General features: G+C 35.1%; 1 protein-coding gene and 1 long non-coding RNA gene across 3 annotated transcripts; both read right to left on the bottom strand.

Annotated features, from left to right (window-relative positions):
* Positions 1-9685: 9685 nt before the first annotated feature.
* LOC149540093 (uncharacterized) lies at positions 9686-17664 on the bottom strand. The gene is made up of 2 exons (XR_016356356.1): positions 10446-17664; positions 9686-10199 (listed from the first exon to the last, which is right to left on the bottom strand). It is a non-coding gene; the product is annotated as an uncharacterized LOC149540093 (long non-coding RNA).
* An 854-nt stretch (positions 17665-18518) lies between these two features.
* LOC149540092 (uncharacterized) lies at positions 18519-20964 on the bottom strand. 2 transcript variants are annotated; one of them, XM_089801287.1, is made up of 3 exons: positions 20890-20964; positions 20710-20739; positions 18519-20552 (listed from the first exon to the last, which is right to left on the bottom strand). In XM_089801287.1, the coding sequence occupies exon 3, from the start codon at positions 20328-20330 to the stop codon at positions 18798-18800; it is 1533 nt and encodes a 510-aa protein (XP_089657413.1). In that variant the 5' UTR covers positions 20331-20552; positions 20710-20739; positions 20890-20964; the 3' UTR covers positions 18519-18797. The 2 variants fall into 2 exon arrangements, with proteins under 2 accessions (XP_089657413.1, XP_089657412.1); XM_089801286.1 differs by having other exon boundaries at positions 18519-20356.
* Between the last annotated feature and the right edge of the window lie 648 nt (positions 20965-21612).

Genomic DNA, 21612 nt, shown 5'->3' with positions numbered 1-21612 from the left:
GCCATCGACAAGGATAATATTCCTCAATAATATGATTGTGTGCCCTAGCCTCCTAGTGCTCTTCAATAGGGTGGTGCGTATTAGTTTCTATGCTTCTTAGTCGAGGCGCATGATTTACTCGATCCACAAATCTAGGCTGGCATTAGACCTTGGCAACTATAGGACTATCATGATTATGCATACCTTTTCCAAGCTTTATGCCACAGCTCTGAATATTATTCTTACCAGACAGCTTGACAAGAGACAATGTCGTGCTAGAGGATAGGCAGGATTCTATGTAGATTATCAGACTATGGATCACACTTTAACCTTGTGGGCTATCATTGAGGAGGCGTGATACCATTCTATGAAATTCTACTATTGTTTCATAGACTTCAACAAGGCCTTTGAATTAGTGCCTTAGGGAGCTCTCTTTTAGAGACTAAGAGACATTGGTATTCTAGATATACTAGTGATAGCGGTTATGAGACTTTACGAGACAGTGGTTGGCAGATTCAAGACTTCGAAGGGATTTTCATATTTGATTCATATCACCATCAGGGTGAAGCAGGGTTGGCCACTCTCCCCTACGTTATTTGGCATCTATATTGATGAGATCGAGGCCTCCCTCCACAAGACTTCGCTCCCCGAAGATGGTTGGTACTTGCACTAGGTTCTATCTCCATTCTCCTATTTGTAGATGATGTAGTCCTTCTAGCCTCTTCTTAGGAGAGGCTCTAGAGGCTTATTGATGGACTGGCCTCATTTTGTGACCAGTGCCAGCTAGTGGTGAACTTGAGCAAGCTTGAGTCATGATCTTCAGTTGTCTAAAGACCTGGCATCTTCACTTTAGCTTCTAGGGTCAGCAAATTGAGGTTGTCTCAAATTGAAGTTGTCTCATACACTTATCTCGGGGTCAAGTTCATTGGACCTCGTTTTACCATGAGACTGGCCCACCTTCCTAGAGTGGCCAAGGGCACAAGTTCCCTTGCCCTTTTAGAGAGACTGCTTCTGGCACCACTTCCAGGACACTAAGTCCAAATTATCTCTCTTGGACTCTGGTTAGACCCACAGTTATTTATGGTGTAGTGGTTTTGGAACTATCTCTTTTTTATTTTGATTGGGTCTCGATTGAGCTAGTGCATACCCTTCTCCTTAGTCAGATTATCCATTGCCACCACTAAACTCCACACAGTATTGTTTTGGTTGAGTTTGGAGCTCACCCTTTCCGACTTAGCACCATTTTTGACTTGATTTGGCACATGCACTGTCTCAAAGGCTTCACAGACTCGATTGAGGGCCGACACAAATACTTGTACCTTGCTTACCATTCCTCTATGGACATTGTTAGCTCGGTGGGGACGACTAAGGCTCATTCCTAGTATACCTAGGCCACTATCTTACTAAGCTCGATCAGGATTGACATTGATCATCTTCTTCCATACCAATTCTCCTTGGATGCTCCCACCCATCTCCTCCCTTCTCTATAGGAGTTGAATGAACATGTCAGACTTGAAATCTACAAGCAATACATCTCCATGACTTGGATCAACCCTCCTAGTGGTTTATGTCCTTAGATGGTCTCATACTCGCAGCACTTTCTAGCAATCCGCGATGGTATTAATGTCTGTCCCTCTTACTTGAGTAGATGTTGGAGCCATGCCCTCTGCATTGCCCTGGGGTCTTTTAGATTTGGATCACACTAAACTTCTTTGCCAAACTGATCACCTAACCACAAAGGAATGAGTGTGTTGCCTTTGCACCATATCTGAGACTGAGACTAAGACCCACTTTATCTTCAGGTGCCCCATCTACTATGAGATCAAAGGCAAGTTCCACTACGTATTCAGATTTTGCAGAGCCCTCTCAACCTTTTTTAGTTACTCTGACCAGTGGTGCTTAGCGCTCTACCTCCAGGAGAACTCCCAACTCAAAGACCACACTTTATAGATCTTGTTTCCTCAAAACCTTGGATCAGCTCAACATTGACTTCTTTCCTTCCATGCCCACTTCTAGGGGCATGAAATGACCACATGCATCCATCTCCAAACACACCAGATCGGTCAGACCGCAATGTGGGTTCCTCAAACAAGAGCACCCTATCCCCACTACTACACAGAGATAAAGACAGAGTCGGGCCCTAACCCTTGCTCATCCTGGGCCTTATCCCTTTGTGTGGGATTTCTGTTTGTACCAAGAAAGGATTAATGATTCTTCTCTCTCTTCTTTTTGTTTCCCTTTTTCTTGCTTTCTTGTTCAATGTTTTTTCCCCATACGCCTTTGGTACTCCTATTGTTTTATTCATCTCTGCATTGTTGTATCTTCCAATCCCTTAGACCCTTGTTGATCTCTTGTTGGACATTAATATCATTATCTATCTTATCTAAGATGTTGAGTGTTCCCTCCATTGGATTTATTTCTTGAGTTTGTTGGTACAACAAGATGAGTTAGCCAAGGTGGAAGAGGATTGGATTACTATGAAGGGAAAGAAATCCAAGGTGTTTATCCCCTCTTTTGGCATGACTCTTCGCTCAAACAAGGGTAGTGTTAAAGGTAGATATGGTTTCTAGTTGTGGGTGATTGATTGGAGTTTTCTTTGGATTTGGGCTACTCACTAGCTTAATTACGTAGACTTTGTTTTAGGTTGTGGGAGCTTGTTGGTAAAACCTATTTTGTGGTCTTGTTCCATTCTTTTGGTGGGCTTTCATGGTTTATCTTTTTTCATCCTTTTGTAAGGGGTTTCGGGTCCCTTCAAAATCTATTTTTACCATAGTAAAAGAATATGGCTAAATAATAAATCCAATAGTAATACTAATGAATATGTCAATTCATTCTTCAACAAATAACATGTTGTAATCATGAGAATCTTTTTGTTATGTATGATTTAATTAATATTAGAATGTCAATATTCATATCATATAATTGATGATTTGATAATGCAACGATATTCGATATCTACAAAGTGAAAATTAGATTATTATAACTTAGCAAGATTTAATAGCAACTAACTATATATATTGCCAAGAATGACATCTTTATAAATTTTCCAAAGATACAACAATTGTATATGCCTAAATTGAATGCATTACAAAAGTGTAACAATTCAAAAATGACCTATGATAACTTATATACAACATTTTTAATTGAAAAAAAATCATCCAACATAATCTTCAAACATCTACCTTTGACATGTGTATCCTTGTCATTAATGAACATTACCCATTTCGACCCAAGGCAAGCTTCTTATAGTTCTTTATTAAGTTTGAAGTTACATATATTTATAGACATATCAAAATTCAACATGTATTATGTTTTAACTTTGACGAAACTAGATTTGGCAAGCACATATATCTTGCAATCGAAAGTAACTCTAGAAGTGACTAAGATTGTTAAAAATAACATACGATTTGATTTAGTTATTGTATTTGAAAAAATAAATGACTATTGTACATATTCAAATGATTAAGTGTATAAAATTTAATGTGATTAGATAGATTCTTCTAAAATAAATATATATTTTTGATAATTATTTAAATATAAAAATAAACTACTATATATCAAATAAACAAAAATACATGATTAAATATCAACAAGTTTAATTATAATAAAATACTAGAAACTAAATAAAAGTTCCCAAACTTAATTTTTCTATAAAAAAATAATGATAATTTAAATTTCTATCAAACAATGTAATTCCAATTAATTATTTCATTGGATCAAAAGTTTAGCTATATATATCAACCATATATTAAAAAATTTGAATTAAATAAAAAAGTAAATTTGATTTAGTAGTTTTGTGTGTGAAAAATCCAGAGATAAAATAAAGCAAAAATGAATTTAGAATCCTAGGTGCTAATGTGAATCTAATGGGGTTCTCTAGCAAATCTGTCTTGACTAAAAAAAGTTGAAATTTAAATAGCACTTATTACCTGCAATCTTGATAGGCAGTATTGTTCAATACACTTTGTCATCTCGTTCTTAGAAAATTATTTTCATCATTATCAAAATCCTAAGTTTTATGGTTCTTAAACCATTTTATTCTCCCTTAATTTCCCATTAAAATGCATCATAAAGGCCTCTCAGCAATATTTTTAATGCATGAGATTGATAATTGGAATTTAGGGCCAACAACTGTTAAATTGAGAAGATCAAAAATGTAAACATGGATCTAGTTAAATGGATGCTATATAAATATGATAAATATTTGTGGTACCAATGATTCAAAGCAGATGCTCCTCCCTATAAATGCATTCAACCTTCTAATATACATCTCTTGATTCAAGAACAAGCTCAAGAATATAGGGTCAAAGATTATGTATGAGGTGGTAATTCTTGAGCTCTTTTTAAGGAAACATAGTTCTTATGATTGGAAGTAATATAATAGTGTGAAATAGATGAGAAAAATGATAGAATTGGCAAAAGGATTGTCTTAACAAAATATAGATATGATAGTTTATACATACATATATAGTGAACTTGAACTTATAAATGTTCAAAAAAAAATTGTTGAAAATTAAATTTTGAAAGACTAGAAATAAAACCAAATTTATCATTGTAAATTATCTTTAAAAAGATGCACATTAAGAAATAATGCCAAAAAATAAATTCTATATATAAACTTAAACATAACTTGGAAGTCCCCAAAATAAGAACACCATAGCAACATCTCTAAGAAACTATAGTTTTTGAAAAAATAGATGTCAAAATCATTAACCACTAATAGCATCGTAAAGCTCTAAAAATATTAGTTGAATCAATAAAATATTAAAAATTGGAGCCTTGATGGTAGTGAACAATGTCCACAAAGCTAATGTATCAAAATCAAAATATAAATAGAGAAGGGGTAGGTTAGGAGGAAGGACTTGGTGAAGTAATGTTAACACCAAACTAGAAACTATCCCCTCTACTTTAAAAAGTCCTTTGTCAATAGAAAGCTACTTTCAAGGAAAGACAATGGAATATTAGTGAAAATATTCCTCATATCTCACAATGGCTACTCCAAGTTTGGAAAAATGCCAACATTAAAAATTAAAATAACTTTTGCACCATGGGAAACCATTTTTGGGCTAATAGGTGGATTGAAGGTTATAATAATGAGTCATATGATAAATGCAACAAATGATCAATAGTGGTGGAGATTTCCTCAACCACTAGAGCCATTGATTATCAAAAGTGATTGAAGGTAATAACCTTGTCAGTCCTCTAGTGCCATATGAGACATCTAAGTCCTCACTCAAAGCATCTTGTATGGGGTATGTAGGTATGAGAAGTACTTTATGCACCTTATTTTCAATAAGACTAGTGATATAAATACAATATTTAAAAAATTTGTCATCTCATATAAGTTCATGTCACAAGTTATTAATCTCCAATGTCTGCATAGTATTAATGCTAGCAAGATGCCGAAAATATGTTACAAAATATGATCAATATGAATGTTAGGAGGGAATTAATGTAGGGCTTTTGGATAAAGTTGTCAAATTTTCATCAAAAAATAAGTGACCCTATAGCTTTGAGGTACTTTATATTCTAGCATCCTAATGATGGATCACGGAGTGTGATTTGAAACATTGATGCAAAAAAATAAACACAACCAAGTTCAAAAACAACTATATGATACATTTATGAATTTTCAAAATTTGATAAAAATGAAAAATAGATTTGCTCAAAATCCTTTGAAAACAAAGTGGTTTGTGAACGAAGCAAGAAAAAATATCCTTCAAACCCTTACAATTATCACCTTTGAAACTCAATCAAGAAGGAATTGAAGGAAAAACTAGTCATGGTAAATATCCAAACAGAATGTCTACTATATAAATTCTCCAAACTTTCACCAAATGAGAATTAATAATGTTGCACATACAAATCCCTTGATCATCAATGGAAATGAGGCACATAAGATTGTAGAGTTGTACATAGTTTTCTTTAGTATTATGTAAGAACATAGGATAGTAAAAATATTTCTTTGGTATCATAAAAAAATTGTTAAGGATCCAAACAAATATAGTCTTGATAGCACAAACAAGTCATAAAGGTCAAATCGATCATGAAAACAAGAGATTAAAGACCTAACACATGACTAATTCATTACACCAATGATGTACCTATAAATATATGAGTATAGAATGGATTGAATCAAAGCTCAATAATGACTTGACGATGGACATTTATAAGATATGCCACAAGGAGTTGTGGATCTCCAACTAGTGTATGATAATGGAGATTGTACACATGCAGTATAAGTCTCCCCCAAACTAAAAAATTACAACCATTATTAATTAGTAGATAATGTAGATTAACTCCCTAAGTCAATGATCATTTATGTGCCATGAAGTCAATAAATCCCCTTGCTTCAATTATAAAATATTAGTTTGCAGTGTAATCTAGTGAGTTAGCACATACATAAACTTATTTCCAATATTGAGCTACCAAGGATACAAATTAAGAAGACGATTATTTAGTATCAAAGTTTGATGAAATCAATAAATAAGTAATTATTATATCTTGGTTTTACTTACTTGAAATTTTGAAGAAAAAAAAATAGCAAAACTAAGGAAAGTATTCTGAAAATTTCTTCCATCCCCCTCACATCCCTTACTTCCTAGCACTTAATTTTCTATTGTATATAGTATTTTTTAAATGAGTTTTTATTTTTGCTTGTTGCTACTTTTTTATAAATCCATATTGATATTTTACATTTTAAAACAATAATGTCAACTTTAACTCTAACATAAATGGGCGATAAAAAATATCATATGTGGAAGTATGAGACAACGAGAGCTATCAGGGATGCAATGACTCTTAGCAATCTACAATAAATGGAATCAATAGATTAAAAAATCAACTTCCTAAAATACCTAAACAAAATGTAAGATATGTCCTAAGGTATTTGAAGAGGTTTCTAGAGAGATGAATGCCCTACTTGAGTACGAAATTGACAAAAGAAAAAAAAAAGTTATTAAGATAATGAACATCAAAATATATCTAGTTCTTTAACTACCAAAAAAATGTTATCCCAACCCCAAGCTTTTATCATCCATATTCATCTCCCTAAAGATTCTTTTACTTCTTATTGCCTAGTTCCTTCACATTACTATTTTTTGTTGTTCAATGTGATGTTTCAAGATCACAAGAGGTGTTGCTTGATATAAACAAAATCATCATGACACTAAGGTGGCAGTAGCAAACTTTTTGATACAATAATAATTTCCCTTCAAAATAGTGAGGAGACAATATTAGAAAGAGTAGGTGAACACATTTATGGTTGTGGGTAAGGGGTTTAAGACTCCAACCACCAAGAATTGTGTGGCTTATTATCAAACGTAGTACATGTCTTGTAGTTGATGATCAAAATAAAGTGGCAAAAAAAAGCAAGACTCGCATTTTATCAAATAGATAGGCAGATGGATGCAATAAGACTCCCCATATTTCTAGTGTCTTCTAATGGGACATTTGTGTTCTTTAAGTCCATAGATGTCTTACATGAAGTCAAAAAATGTTAAGGCTTTGTACAATCTATAAAGTGGGGAAGTCAATAGGATAGAACTGACAATGTTGCCCAACTAATCACAGCCAATGTAGTAGCATATGTAGCCATGGGGAGACTTATTATAGATAGGCTTCCTACTATTTCTTAGCCGACTTGTGTTGCAAATTGCTCGGATTTGTCATTATAGAACATTAGGAAGATTGGATGGGTCAAAAATATGGCAGAAGATGCCAAATATGTTGGCAAATTTTCTACAATCATACTTGGGTCCTTTCCTTAATGAAAAGAGACACAAATGGTATAATAAACATATATTCATGTTCAAGTTTATCAAGCAATGTACTTCTAAACAAAGCACATCATACACAAGATAGTTTGTTGCGCAAGTATCATCACCATCATTCTCTAGTATATTTTTTTATTGCAACATATAATTTTGTTTATTAGAGAGAGAGAGAGAGAGAGAGAGCAAACAAAATAGTCTAACTAATCGTTGAAATCTTACCGTGCATCAAAAATCAAAAAGATTGGGAAATACTACAAATACCAAGCACAACCCTGCATCATTGCATCAAGTTAAAAATACAAAATCATCTCCTCCTATTGAGACTAAATATAGGAATCATCCACTATCATCTTATTAAGTCCTCTAAAGACCATTTTGACCCCTCTAGATTCTATTCACTATCATCTTATTGAGTCCTCTTAAGGCCATTCTAACCCCTCTAAATTATATTCACTATATTCACTATATGCATTAATAATTCAGAGGCAAGAACGTTACACGATTTAGGTATACTATATGACCATGTTTAAGGCATCCACATAAAAAAATGCATTACCTTCTTATTCTTTACTCCTTATCAAACCTCTTTTAACAAATGTAGTGAATATTATCTATATTATTATAATATTTATTGTAAAGGAAAAAAAATAACAAACTTGGATTGATAGGGAGTAAAAAATTATCTAAGTTTATTTAATTGTTAGAGTTATTCTAACTTTATGAAATCCAATCTACATTTCAGATAGTGGTCTCAAATTTACCAATCTAAGTTTAAGTAATACAATTGTTGGAATGGAAATGTATAAATGATAGAGCAAGATGAGACTACGTCTAATTTGAGAAGGCTTAAATCTAACTGAACGACTCTAGATAATTTTATCACTCTATGATGAGCTTATACACCAGATTTACTGAGCGGTGTTGGTGTCTACAAGCGCATTTTTAACACCATATTGGACACCAGATATACCGATTTGATGGTCAATGATTTTATAAGATGTCCTCTCATCCCATCGTACTTAAATTTGCAAGGATTATCTTGTTTTCCTTCGATTTTGTCCTCTCTAAAGAAACTTTGAAAGTACTTAAATTTTGTTGTCTAAACCCTAAAGGGTGGAAATCAAAATTTGTCTTCTTGGACATATATTTCAGGTAACCCCTTAGAGAGCAGAGCATTTACAATCTTGGCAAAATTAATGATAACAGATTACCATAATGGATAACAATGTTGCTAATATGCTTGTGGATATGATACTAGGTTTTTAACATTAAAATTATGAATTAGTGATACTAAGTTTTTAACATCAAAAATACGAATTGGTGATCTTGATCTTAAGTGGGGTGTAAGTGGTCGGTGCAAATTAATGAAAGATCGAACCCTGAGTGTTAAACAAGGTAGGAGGTGGTGATCACTACGATGAGAATGCAAACCAAGAAATTTTGTGTAATTCGCAAGAGAGAATAAATGAGAGGAAGACTTGGAACAGTAGTTGATAAATAGTGGGAAGAGTGTAAAGGGAAGGACTTGACTATACAAATGAAGGATCCGGAGGAATTCTGACGAAAGAGAAAATGCAATAAGGAAGATATCTCCAAAAATTATTCTGTCGTGTAGCTTCAACAACCATGTGGCAATAGGCTGAACAGAGAACTTTTTAGAATTTACTGCCCTTGAAATGGTGAGGAAAATGTATCAGGATTAGATTTAATGTTTCAGTTGTCTGTTATTAAATTTGAAAATTGTGTACAGTAGTACAAACGTCTCTTAGGAGCTAAGGTCTGAAATTTTTATGGTAGGTTTGGGATGTTTGCCAAAGTGTAGGGATGCTTATAAATCATGTCAAGAATAGTTACGTGTCTAGAAATAAGACAAATGATGCTTAAACGATTGCAAGAGTGGACACTGAACCAAGCATAGATTGCAAACTAGGTGAGTTCCAACCTTACTTTTGTTATAACAATCACCGACTAGACACAACAATAAAAGTACATTTATATAACAAAAAAATAAGAAAGAAATTGGCCTGTGAAGCTCGCGGTCTCCTCCACTGCAAAATGTGAAGCAAAAATTAATACACAAACACCCGTCTTCTCAATTATTCTTAGCCCCGTCCAAAACAAACACACCATCTTTGCTTTAAATGATGGATCCCCATTGGCTGCAATCCATTTTAAATTAGAATCAATCTAATCAAGATTAACTGGTTGATAATTACAGAAGTATCAATAACGATTACTTAAGTCTTCAACTTAATAGAATATGCTAAAAACTATAGAATTATTGGAAAAATCATAAATTGGAAAGCTTACAACCTCCAACTGTTGTTGGCCCAAGCGGTTGCATCTCTAAGAATTTGAAGAATGCTTGCAAGTAGAATCACGCGGCCGGGTTAAAATATGCATCACCATCTAATGAAGTGATTTTTGCATCTTGGTCATAGTAGTCTAACCATCATATTAGCATTACATTAGCCACAGCCTAAAATTATTAATAGACAAATAACGTACTTAATTTTTCTATAAGCAATTGGCAATACTATATGAATGTCACTGCACTAGTTTTTTTATAACATATTTACTGTTATGCTATCTTTGCCCACTTAAGGCTGGAATGTTCTCCCTACACTCAAGTTACAAAAATCAACAAAAGACAAAAAAAAAATGAGAAACCAAGCGTTTGTAAGGACAAACCTGTAGGCTTTCTGAAAAACCCACGTTTCACATCATTCTGATTCACAGCACATGGCAAGGTCTAGTTGCTGTTTGTTCTAAATTTACACATTTTTTGGCAGGTCCTGCTACTGAACACGAGCTCCCTTTATAGTGTACAGACGACCAAACGATGACCCCAATTTTGTGTTTGACACCCTTAAAAAACCAGTATTTCAAGGCCAAGCAAAAATTTGATGGGTAAATTACAACCATTTTGACTTCTGAATGTAACAAAATCAATTCTTCTCTTTTTCATACCTTTCCATCCCAACTTAAAAGTCTATAGTACTCAAAAGCTAAGTCACAGGATTCGTCGAATTTCATCCATGAAGTTCAAATTTCAGTGAATTTTTACCCTTTCTGAACATCATCCAAATTTTATGATATTTAATATAATACTGTTATTTATAATAATATTATTTTATTTTGATATAATATTGAATCATTTAGTTTAATTATTTAGCAATGTCAAACTATTTTGACAAGTCTGTGGATATATTCCCTATATTTAAAAATAAATAAATTTATATAAATTAAATTTAATGTCAAATTTTTCCGAACTTTCACCCTTTCTGAATTTCATCCTTATTTTTTGATCGACGAACTTGAATTCGAATTCAAGCCTTGTGACTTAGCTCAAAAGAACCAATATGAACCTCCCAGTAGTAAGCCAATGATACCACCTAGCCCTTAGCTTATCAATTAGAAATATTTCAGAATATTTATCTGCACACATTAAAAAAATTCAAAACCACAACTGATCAAATCATCAAAAACCACATCATAAGTTTTAGAACTGCTCCATAAACACTCAGCATCATACTGAGCAAATCATAAACTGCCAGAAGCCTCAAAAAACAAATCTCCAGATCAGGTTTCAAAATATAAGCTATCTAAAGCTTCTTCTCAACAACTTTCTCTTTTAGTTGCCCTCGGAAGCACTCAATCTGTTGGAAGGGAACACTATATTGTCTGCAACAAATTATCTCCCAAAGAGACTTGCAAGGGCTTCGATGGCATTATTTATGTTCAATATATTTTACCTTGATTGGCCTTTTGCTGAGAATAATTTGTATGAAGCTTCCAAAGATCCAGGAAGTGGCCTAAAGAAGACTCCCTGATAAGGATCCTCCAAATTAATTAGCATTATAAGTAAGAAAAGTTAAAATTCAATCTCCTTCCATCTTTACCGGCACTAATATCCAGTTGTTGGAATCCGGGAGCACACAAACGCCAGAAAAAGAAAAAGGGCTATATTATAACAGTAATATTGTAATAATGATGTCATGCTGAAGATAAATTCAAAAATAAATGAACTTACATAGGGCTTCTCCAATTTTTCTTGTACATTAACCACTCAAGTACAAAACATCCACTAAGAACAATACAACCACTAATATAAAATATAATAACATAAGGCTACAGTAACACATTAACAGAAACCTCAAAGAGTTTGTGCTCAAGAAATGGCAAGGCCATAGGTTTCTCAAAATGGAGATCCATGTTGAAATTCCCATCAGTGACATCTAAAAGTGGAAATCCAAAGTCAATCTCAAGGGGTGACTCTAGGCCTTCATTGTAGTCTCTAATTTAGCTAATAAGTTGAATAATGTGAATGTTTTGTGTTAGTGGAAAAGGTTCCCCTTGTGGTCTCCACCAGTCTGGACCAGGCTAGAACTCCTATCTTACCAATTTTTTAATTATTAAAGATAGTTTACAAACCTTGTGCTCATTCGAGCAACAACAGGAGACTTACAAGCTTATTCAAGCTCCTTACAAGCTACCACACTAGAAAAAACAATATGAAGACCGAGCAAGAGTCACAACTTAAAATCTAAGTTACCATGGTTCGTCCCTGTAACCCCTGACCAGCAGAAGTTTGAACTGGTTCAAAGTTCGGATCCAGTTTGATATCTGGTCCAGGCAGGGTGCGATATTTTCCCTGCTGGTTCAAACCCGGGCAGACCATGATGTTAATTGTTGAACAATGCCATTCCAGGGCTCCACGAACGGCAATGAAGTGTTTCATTTGCAAAATTTAATGAGTTTTTGGCATCGTTGGAAAGGAAGACAAAGAAGTAGGATGTAGGTGCAGAGGGTGCGGACTTGGATGCTTCCACTGCTCGGCTTACACTAGATGATTTTGAAGAATTCGATGCCAATACCATTGTTGCTGCTGCTGCTTATCCCATTGGCCTTAGCTCTATTGCTGAGTAAACTAGTGCCGGAGAAGAAAATGAATATGAAGATGTAGATGACAATTAAAGAACTTAGAATATTAATAGATTTTTATTCTATTAATTGAACAATGAATGTGAAACAATGATACTTGAACTTGATGCTATGATTTATTTTTAATGTTTTGAATCTTTGATGTTGAACTTGTTTGCTTGGGACTATATGATGGTATAATCACTATGATTACAAGTTTATGGTGTTTTTGTTGTTTAAATGTGTTTATGCTATTATACTACATCCTAATTTTAACTCATGATATGTGTGTGTGCGTGTGTGTGTGTGTGTGTGTTTGTACTAAAGAACCCAATCGAACCCAAACCCCTTTCCAAAATTTTGGTTAACTTGTGAACCAGTTCTCAAACTTGGAACTTGGAACCAAACTCAAACCGGTAACTTAGCTTATAACCCATCTTTTGCAATGAGACAAATACAACCTATACAACCAATAGAAGACTAAGAGTCACAACTTAGAATTCCACATAGATGTCCTCTTGGGATTTGAACCAGTGTCTCCACAATGAGAACTCATTGCTTCAACCAAGTAAGCTAAACCCCTTGAACCCATCTTACAAATTTTCAGAGAAAAAACCCATAACACACACACCTTTTGGAACTTAAAATCCTACACATTGCACTGACAGATGGCCTTTGAAAGATGGGTGTAACGGACTGGAGCCTCAATTACAGGGAATTTTGTTCAATTCTTTCTACTGCAGAAGATTTTTTCCCTGTAGATACCTCTAAAGATGATGGTATGGAGGACCACAAGTGTTCCTGTTCAGGTCAGTGGTACATAGAGGAAATTGAACAGCTGAAAATTACTTCCTTTTCTGTGTCAAAGCGTAATTAAGATATTGTGTTCTTTTGTCAAGATTTGGAAAAATGTCTTGTTAATCTTTACATATTCCTTCATCATGAAAGTATGGAAATTTCCACCTGATTCACCATACCATCCTTGTCAGTGATGAAAGTAAGCCAGTGCATCTCAACACACCATTCCAGAACCAAGGGTCTAAGTTGTTGCTGGAGGAGAAGGTGGATGTTCCTGGATCATTAAGCTGTTGAGACTGTTGGACATTTTGAATGTACTTACATATTCATTTTTGTATCTAGTTAAATATAAATTTCTACGTTACCGGGTTCGGACCCTGGAGCTCAGGTCCGGATTTGTCCAGTTTGGATTCGAGCCCGGGTCCAGGCAGGGTCCATGATTTGCCCGAATGAATCCATCCCCGAACCCAAATCGGCAACTTACATAAATTTCACCTGTAAGAATGTTTCCTTAACCAAATGGTCTGTTTCGATAGATATTTATGTAATATTTTACTTCCCTCTTCAGTTGAGACCATATAAAACTGACATTAACCAATAGAAACAATAACAAAAATGGGTGATTTCTTTCTCTAGCTCTGTAGATTTTTCAAAGATATTATAGTCTATAGAACTTGAAGCTGTGCAGTAGACAACAGAAATATCTTATGTGTCATCTGTCCAGCCTTCCAAAGAGATATTATGTCTCATCTCATAAATGAAAAGTTTATAACAGATAGAGCATATATCCAGGATATCCTACCAATAATGTAAAGACTTGTTAACATTCTGATAGCTGCTTAAAAAGGAGACCATGGAACCATTGAATGGAATTCATTCATTCCAGCTGTGTAGGCAGCAGGGCAGAGATTATTGGTGACACCTTGGAAAGGGAATATTCCTAGTCTTCATTGCTTGTATGTAAGACTACCAGATTGATAAAAGAAATTATCTTCCATGGGCTTGGAGCCCTCGCCAAATGCATTTAATGAGTAAAAGGCTAATTTAATTTCTATCATATTCATTTGGTCATAGCAGTGAAAAATACCTCATTAGCTAGAAACAGGCACTCTTGACAGAAATTTTTACTATTGTGGGAATATTACAGTTTCATTCCTTTTAAGTGGTCAAAGAAAAAGCTGTGGAGAGATGAAAAGGAATCTGAGCTCAAATGGAAATCCCCAAAAAGATTGATAAGTTGGGTATAAGCTCAGCCAACTTCCATGATTTCCAAGGTTCAAACTGTAGTGCCCCGCCATCATACTGTCTCATCCATGCCTAAAAGAAAGAGAATAAATTTAATCAAACATGCCTCCGATCAGAAAATTTCAAAATTGCCTTTTTTATAAGACATCACGATTTTCTAAGTCTTTAGCTTTCAGCCACACAAGGAGTTGATCTCGCTCTTTCCCTTGACAAGCTACTCTTGAGTCTTAACAAAACTTTTTAACAAAACAATTTCAACAGCCATGTTTGATGAAAGGCATGTGGCTAAAGCAGTGACTCTAAAGGTGCAATTATCTCTAAACAGCACTCCTTATAACAATAGTATTAAGAGGCAGCGACTCGTGATAAGATGATTGATAAGAGGCAATGACTTTTGAAGAGAGGCATCCTTTGCAAGGTAGTGCGACTCCTTATCCTTAAAAGATATAAGGAGGAGCAATGCATTAGGAGAGGCATCAAGGAGGAACAGATCTGATAGAAGAGTTATACATTCAGAATACTTTGTGAATTAACAAGTACTATGGTATGCAATGTGATGTTACATTTGTCTGATATATCATATATGGTCTTATATTTATTTTAATATAGTTAGCAAGAAGAATTACTAAACTATCCAGCTTTTCAATTATTGATTTAGTTAATTATTCTCTCACAACAGATCATGTATGGGTTAGCAAGGAGACACGGATGGGAGGGCCGATATGGGCTACCCCTTCAAAGTAGGCCACCCCAATGTTGGATGGAAAGAGATTCCTGCCACTTGGGGTGTTATAACATGCCCTTGGGCTTTAGCTGTGGTGAATGTTCTGGGAGCCCTATCATGTGGTCCTTTCTAAACCCTATGATGGTTTGGTTATTGGAAGTGAAACTACAGAATATAAGCAATCATATAGGGCTTAGTAAGAAGACACAGTTGGGAGAGCAGATACGGGATCCCCCTCTAAGTGGGTCACACCAATGTTGAATGGAACAAGATTCCTGCCACTTGGGGCTAAGAAATGCCATACCACACCCTTGTGCTTAATTGTGGCAAATGTTCCCTGAGCATACTGTGTGCTCTCCAAACATTACCATGGTTGATTATTGGAAATGAAGCTATAGATTTATGTATGTGATATTAATTATCTATTTACTTTAGAAAGCTCTCTCTCTCTCTCTATATATATATAGATAGATAAGATTTAATTATAGAACAATATTTGTAAAAAAAATTATGCTGTGGAATTGTTACTTTTGCCAAAATCAGGTATAGCCCAGCTAGGGGACATTACCCAAACTGGGACAATTTAGGAAACAGGTGCAAAGTGAGACATGGTCATGAACATGAAAGCATGTTCGTATATCAAGTGAGACCAGCTCAAACTCAAAAAATAGACATATATCCTAAACATGAAAGCACACAGGGAGCAGAAAGTATTTGATGCACTCCTCTTGAAAAGGTGACAGAACTGTAAAATTCAAGTAAAAAAGAGTCATATTGTTCAATGCATGCCCAAAACCCTGTTTGCACTAAGGCTTTTCTGATTATACAACTTGTATTTTCATTTATGATTGATGCCAGAGGCCCAAAAAAAAGGTTTCATCAACCTTGTCCTAGTTTTCTAACTGTAATTTTAAATGTGTGGGGATGATACCCCACTAGACCAACAAAACAAAGGCCATTGGATCTACAATTTCTGGTAGATCGGATCTTCACAACATGCTTCCAAATTCCACCACATTAACTAAGAAAACTTTTCCACCCAGCACAATCATGTTGATAAGCTAAATGCAGGATACAATTAACAAAATGCAAATATCAAATACCAGAAAGGATTCAATATACAGAAAATATTATTGTGCCAAATTTGACTCAACCCATCATTCATCTTAGAAATAAAAAACTAAATTTGGTTGAAAAGTTGGTAAAAAAAGTTATAATAAGACATTATATTAGATTAGTCTGTGCCATATTAACTTGTTTCACATGTTCATGACTTCAATCTCACCTAGGAATGAAATTTGTATCAGCTTCTGATTATAAATTTACACAAGGATCAACAATATTTATGAAAACCAGTTCAGAAGTTGGTAGAACCTTCATATACACAGTGTTTTATCGAGTGTCATTGGTGAGATAGCAATCTAATTTCCTGTTCTTCAAACTCTATTCTAATAATGAGTAACTTTGCAACCTCTAAGTGCTCTTCTAATGATCTCTTAAATTGCTGTGGATAAATGTCTCTAATGAGGCAAGTTGAAAATTCCCAAGTTTTCTGTATGGATGCTTTGTATAAAATTCCATCTCTAGTTTTATGTTTTCTTATTGTTCTTTACTGTACTCTGTTTTCTAAAATGTCATTTTTTTTGGTGTAGAATGCAAGAAATTACCTTTCGCAAGATTCTTAGTAATTTTGGTAAACTCAACACAACTCAAAAGGCAAAGTTCTGTAGACATATCAGAGAAAACAACAAAGGAAATACTAATGTAACAGAATTTGAAATGAAAAAATTAATTAAAAATAACACATATTCTATATATCTGTTACCAGTCACAGCATAGGAAACACTATTAATGCAAGTAATGGTTCTGGCATAATTTCTGCCAAAGTGCTTCTCTTCAACCTCTATTGCAATTTCTTAGAAGCCCTAACCCTAACCCTAACCCTGGATTGTCTCATTCTCAACATTTCCTGTGTCATCCAGTATTAAGATACAATTAACCCACCTACACTTCCCCCTAGGTTTTGTCAAGTAAAATGCTCAGCTAGCTAAAACCTTGCACAGTTGATGAGATCCTGAGAACTTTGGGACCTTCCTACAATTGTAACCAAAGAAATAACAAAACCAAAATCACACAATCTTTTACAGTTATATTAACATAAAAATATAAAACTCACGAATCCCTATAAACAACATTCATGAATGAAAAATAGACTTAGATACTGACCTAATAACAGCAAAGCACAAATAAGGACGCTCTAGGATTTTGTGCAGCAAAGATTATCTGATCATCAGCACATAGTTGAGTCTTAACAACGTACAGAGTGAACAGCCTGTCAGCAGAAATGAAATTACACGCTACCATGTCCTCTATTTTTTCGCTAATGGAAAAAAATCATTCATCCATTGTTCTGAGTGTTCAATACACAAAACTTGTGTGCAGCGCAGAAATTTCAATAGAAATTTTAAAGTGAATGCTATGACCAGCATTATATAAGCAGAATTCATCTGTGAAACTTCTAAAAATCACACATATTTCCTATTTTATTGTATTGTCCATTATTCTACTACTTGTTTAACAAATAATTCTGAATACACCATACTTCCATAAAACATTATGCTGTTTTAGGAAGGTCCCCTTTTATGAAATTTTTTTGCATGAACAGAGGCATGAGTTGAATAATTATCTTTTTGGTTAAATATTGCCCCTTAAATAATCTCCTGATGCAATCGTACAAAACACCTCCTTTCGTCAACCACAAGTAAGCCAATGAGCATTAAAAGGTAAAGTGGTCAAATACTGTGAAGTGTGAAGTGCACATTCAGATTTATATTTTGTGTCACTTGAGGGAGCCAACAGATGCTTCCCATACAAATACAGACAGAACAAGATACAGATTGAAATGGTTGCAAAAGAAGCAGTCGCACACTTGCTACTCTTTAGCTGTTTAAAATATTTTGTAGTGTGTCATGAGTCAATTCCCTATAAAAGCCTTGGAAGAAAAAGATCCATGCAAAAAATAGCACACACAATGGAACACGAATATTAAATACAACAATCTTTCAAAACTGCAATTTAGGTCACAAACAAAACAGACAGCTTTATTAAGAGAAGATTCCAACAACCAGAAATGTGGTTATGATGTGCAGAAGAAAAGTCAGTGCTCATCTCCGACACAAGCATAAGCCCCAATTTACTTGTCCTAGGAAGTAGCGTCTTGCCATCAACAAACTATTTCTATAAGTAAAAATATATACCTAATTATTGTAAGTATAATCATACTTCCATGTTATGGCCCATAAATATCTTCACCATGTCTCTGCTTTTGTTCTTGAATGCATTATCTTCAAACATCAGAAAAATGCTCGGCTGCCATAAAAAACTCTGGAGCCTCCATTTCTCCCGGATTGCACATTCTTCTGATCGGATCCAGACTTAGTGGAATCATCAGAACCCTTATTCTCGATGTCCATTGGAAGCTTCATCTTTGCCAATGATTCTGTGAACTGCTGCATGCTCTTCATATACATATCAACTATTTGCTGCTGCACCACAGTCTGTTCAGGTTGAAGATTTATATTTACAAGAGGGTTTGTGAATGGCATCGCCATTCCCTCTTCACAAACCTTTGGTTGACTACTAGAAGCTGCAACTCCTTTCACTGAATCTTCCGAAGGCAAGTTTTCCTTGCTCGAGGAATTGCCAATTCCATTAGAAGGATTTTCAATTCCAAGAATCCTGGAGGATTCTTGACCAGAGCCATCCTTCTGAATAATGAAATCACGAGGGCATTGGCCTTCACTTGAGCTGCTTGTATTAGAACTGACAACATGTAAAGAAGAGTTCTCTGCATCTGGGTCAGTCCCATAATCACATGAATTGTCAACATTGGCAGTGACAGTTAAAGAATCTGCACATTTCTCAGCTGTCACGTTGGATGTCATTTCATAGTCACCTTCTGTTGGGGGAAAAGTACCCAATTGTGAAAATGGCGCTCTACCGTATTCACTTTCATTTGGATCAGCTACCTTTACGGAGTTATCAGGTTTCAGATCATCTGAGGCCATTTTGATGTATTCAGAAACCATTTGATTATTTTCGCTAGCAATTTGTAGGTCAGGGAACTCAATGTCATTGTAATTAGTAGATTCAGAGTTCTCCATTCCATGACTCAGTAAAACGGATTCTGAACTTATAGCAGATGACGACAATGCCAAGTTTGCTTCATCAATTGATTGACTGTGATAATCTGAGGGTACTGATCCATGATAAGAGAGAGTTAATTGAACTATGCCAGCAGGAGAATGAAAAAGGTCGGTTGAAGACAATGTAAAATCCTCCTGAGTCACTTTTCCCTTACCTACAACAGTAGCCAAGGGCACCAGGGCAAAACCCAACAACTGATCTTCTAAGTAATTCCTTGCACGGCTTAGCATCCATACCTCACATTTCAGAGATGTATCTAGATGACTGTTGACTTTGAGCTGCAACCTCTCGTTGAATACCGGATTCCTTCCTCCTCCATTTGATATTTTAGTTGAGATTGCTCCCTCCGGCTTGCTGGTAACAGACAACTTAGCATACACATCCTGCTTGTCATAGATACAGATGTTGTGAATATCTCTGGCATGGTGGACGTAGACATCCAGAATGCCTACAAATGCTTGCCTCTCCCCCTCCTCCCTTTCTGCCCCTCCCAAAGAAAAATTGTGTTTCCCGTTTTCCCTACTATTCTCAGGATTCTGGCGGCCATCATGTTGCGTAGGACCAAAACTAGACCCATTGTGACTATATTCTGCTGCTCTGCCTCTGTGAGAATTGACGCTAAGAGGAGACTCCACGCAAGAAGACGAATATCCGGTAGAATTCTGCCGGTAGGAATCCATGATGTCCTATCTTTACTCAACGTCCACTGCAATGAAAGAAGAAGTGACTGGGGGAACAAGAGACTGAAACCCAAGAAGTCTTTACAACTGATGAGTTAGAGGGTTTGTATGCTAAATTAAGAGCTACGAAACCGTGCAACAAAAAACCAGCGGAGAAAGGGCATGCCCAAGCTTAATTAAACTTTCAAACCGCTGAATTCCCACCACTAACTTTTCAGCAGACTAATGGGTTACACAGCATTCCGACATGTCAATCCAGGTTCTCTGTATGTAACTTATTTACAAAAGCTCAAACAGAATCTAGTTTGCGAACTGAAAGTCTTCACAACAAAAGTGAACTTGAACAAAATCTTCAAACAGAAAACAAAAGCCTACATACCTGACTTCAAGTTGAGCTCCCAATCAGTAGCTGTAAAGAACAATGAACTTGCTCATATGGCGCTGATTATTGTTTGCTACTTACTAAATTGAATGCAAACAATACCAAGCGTTCAAAGAATGCTGCAGGCTCAACCCTACATGAAACAAAAAATAGAAAAGCAAAAAGGCAAAAGCTTACTAAGTCAGAGCTCTTCCTTCACAAAACCCCCTATAAATTGACGAAGTATCAAGCCAATGAGCCACAGTACGGTCCAAAACTCTTCTTATCCGCACAAGCATTTATCATCACACATACTTTTAACTACGACAATTAACCCATCACTATTTTTAACCTTTCCAAGATTTAACCTGTGGTACATTTTAACTCACCATAACCTTCCCCTCCAAAAATACATTAACTGGAGGAAAAAATTATAATTTTTTAAATTAAAATAAAAACCGAGAGATGTCTTGAGAGAGAGGAAATCAAGTCTTAAAGGAAACAAAATTTTAGAAGTGTCAATTAATAATCACTTCAAACAATATCTTCTTAATCATATGAAATAAAATATTGAGAATAAATAATCACTTCAAACAATATCTTCTTAAGTAGGAGATGATTTCCACAGCTAGTCAAATTGTGATGTGAATATCAGGATTTAACTGTGTGATTTTTGAGTCAAACTCGATGACCCATGTTTCATGAGTAGTGATTCAACATGAATCCATCTCTCATGAGAATAAATGGAACACTAGATCTAATGAGTGCTAAGTGTTCCATTTATTCTCATGAGAGATGGATTCATGTTGAATCACTACTCATGAAACATGGGTCATCGAGTTTGACTCAAAAATCACACAGTTAAATCCTGATATTCACATCACAATATCTTCTTAATCATATGAAATAAAATATTGAGTT

The sequence above is a fragment of the Cupressus sempervirens genome, chromosome 9, assembly GCF_028749045.1.
Source record: "Cupressus sempervirens isolate cs-2001-9-10 chromosome 9, ASM2874904v1, whole genome shotgun sequence".
Classification (NCBI taxonomy): Eukaryota; Viridiplantae; Streptophyta; class Pinopsida; order Cupressales; family Cupressaceae; genus Cupressus; species Cupressus sempervirens.
This window is presented reverse-complemented; position numbering and strand designations above follow the sequence as displayed.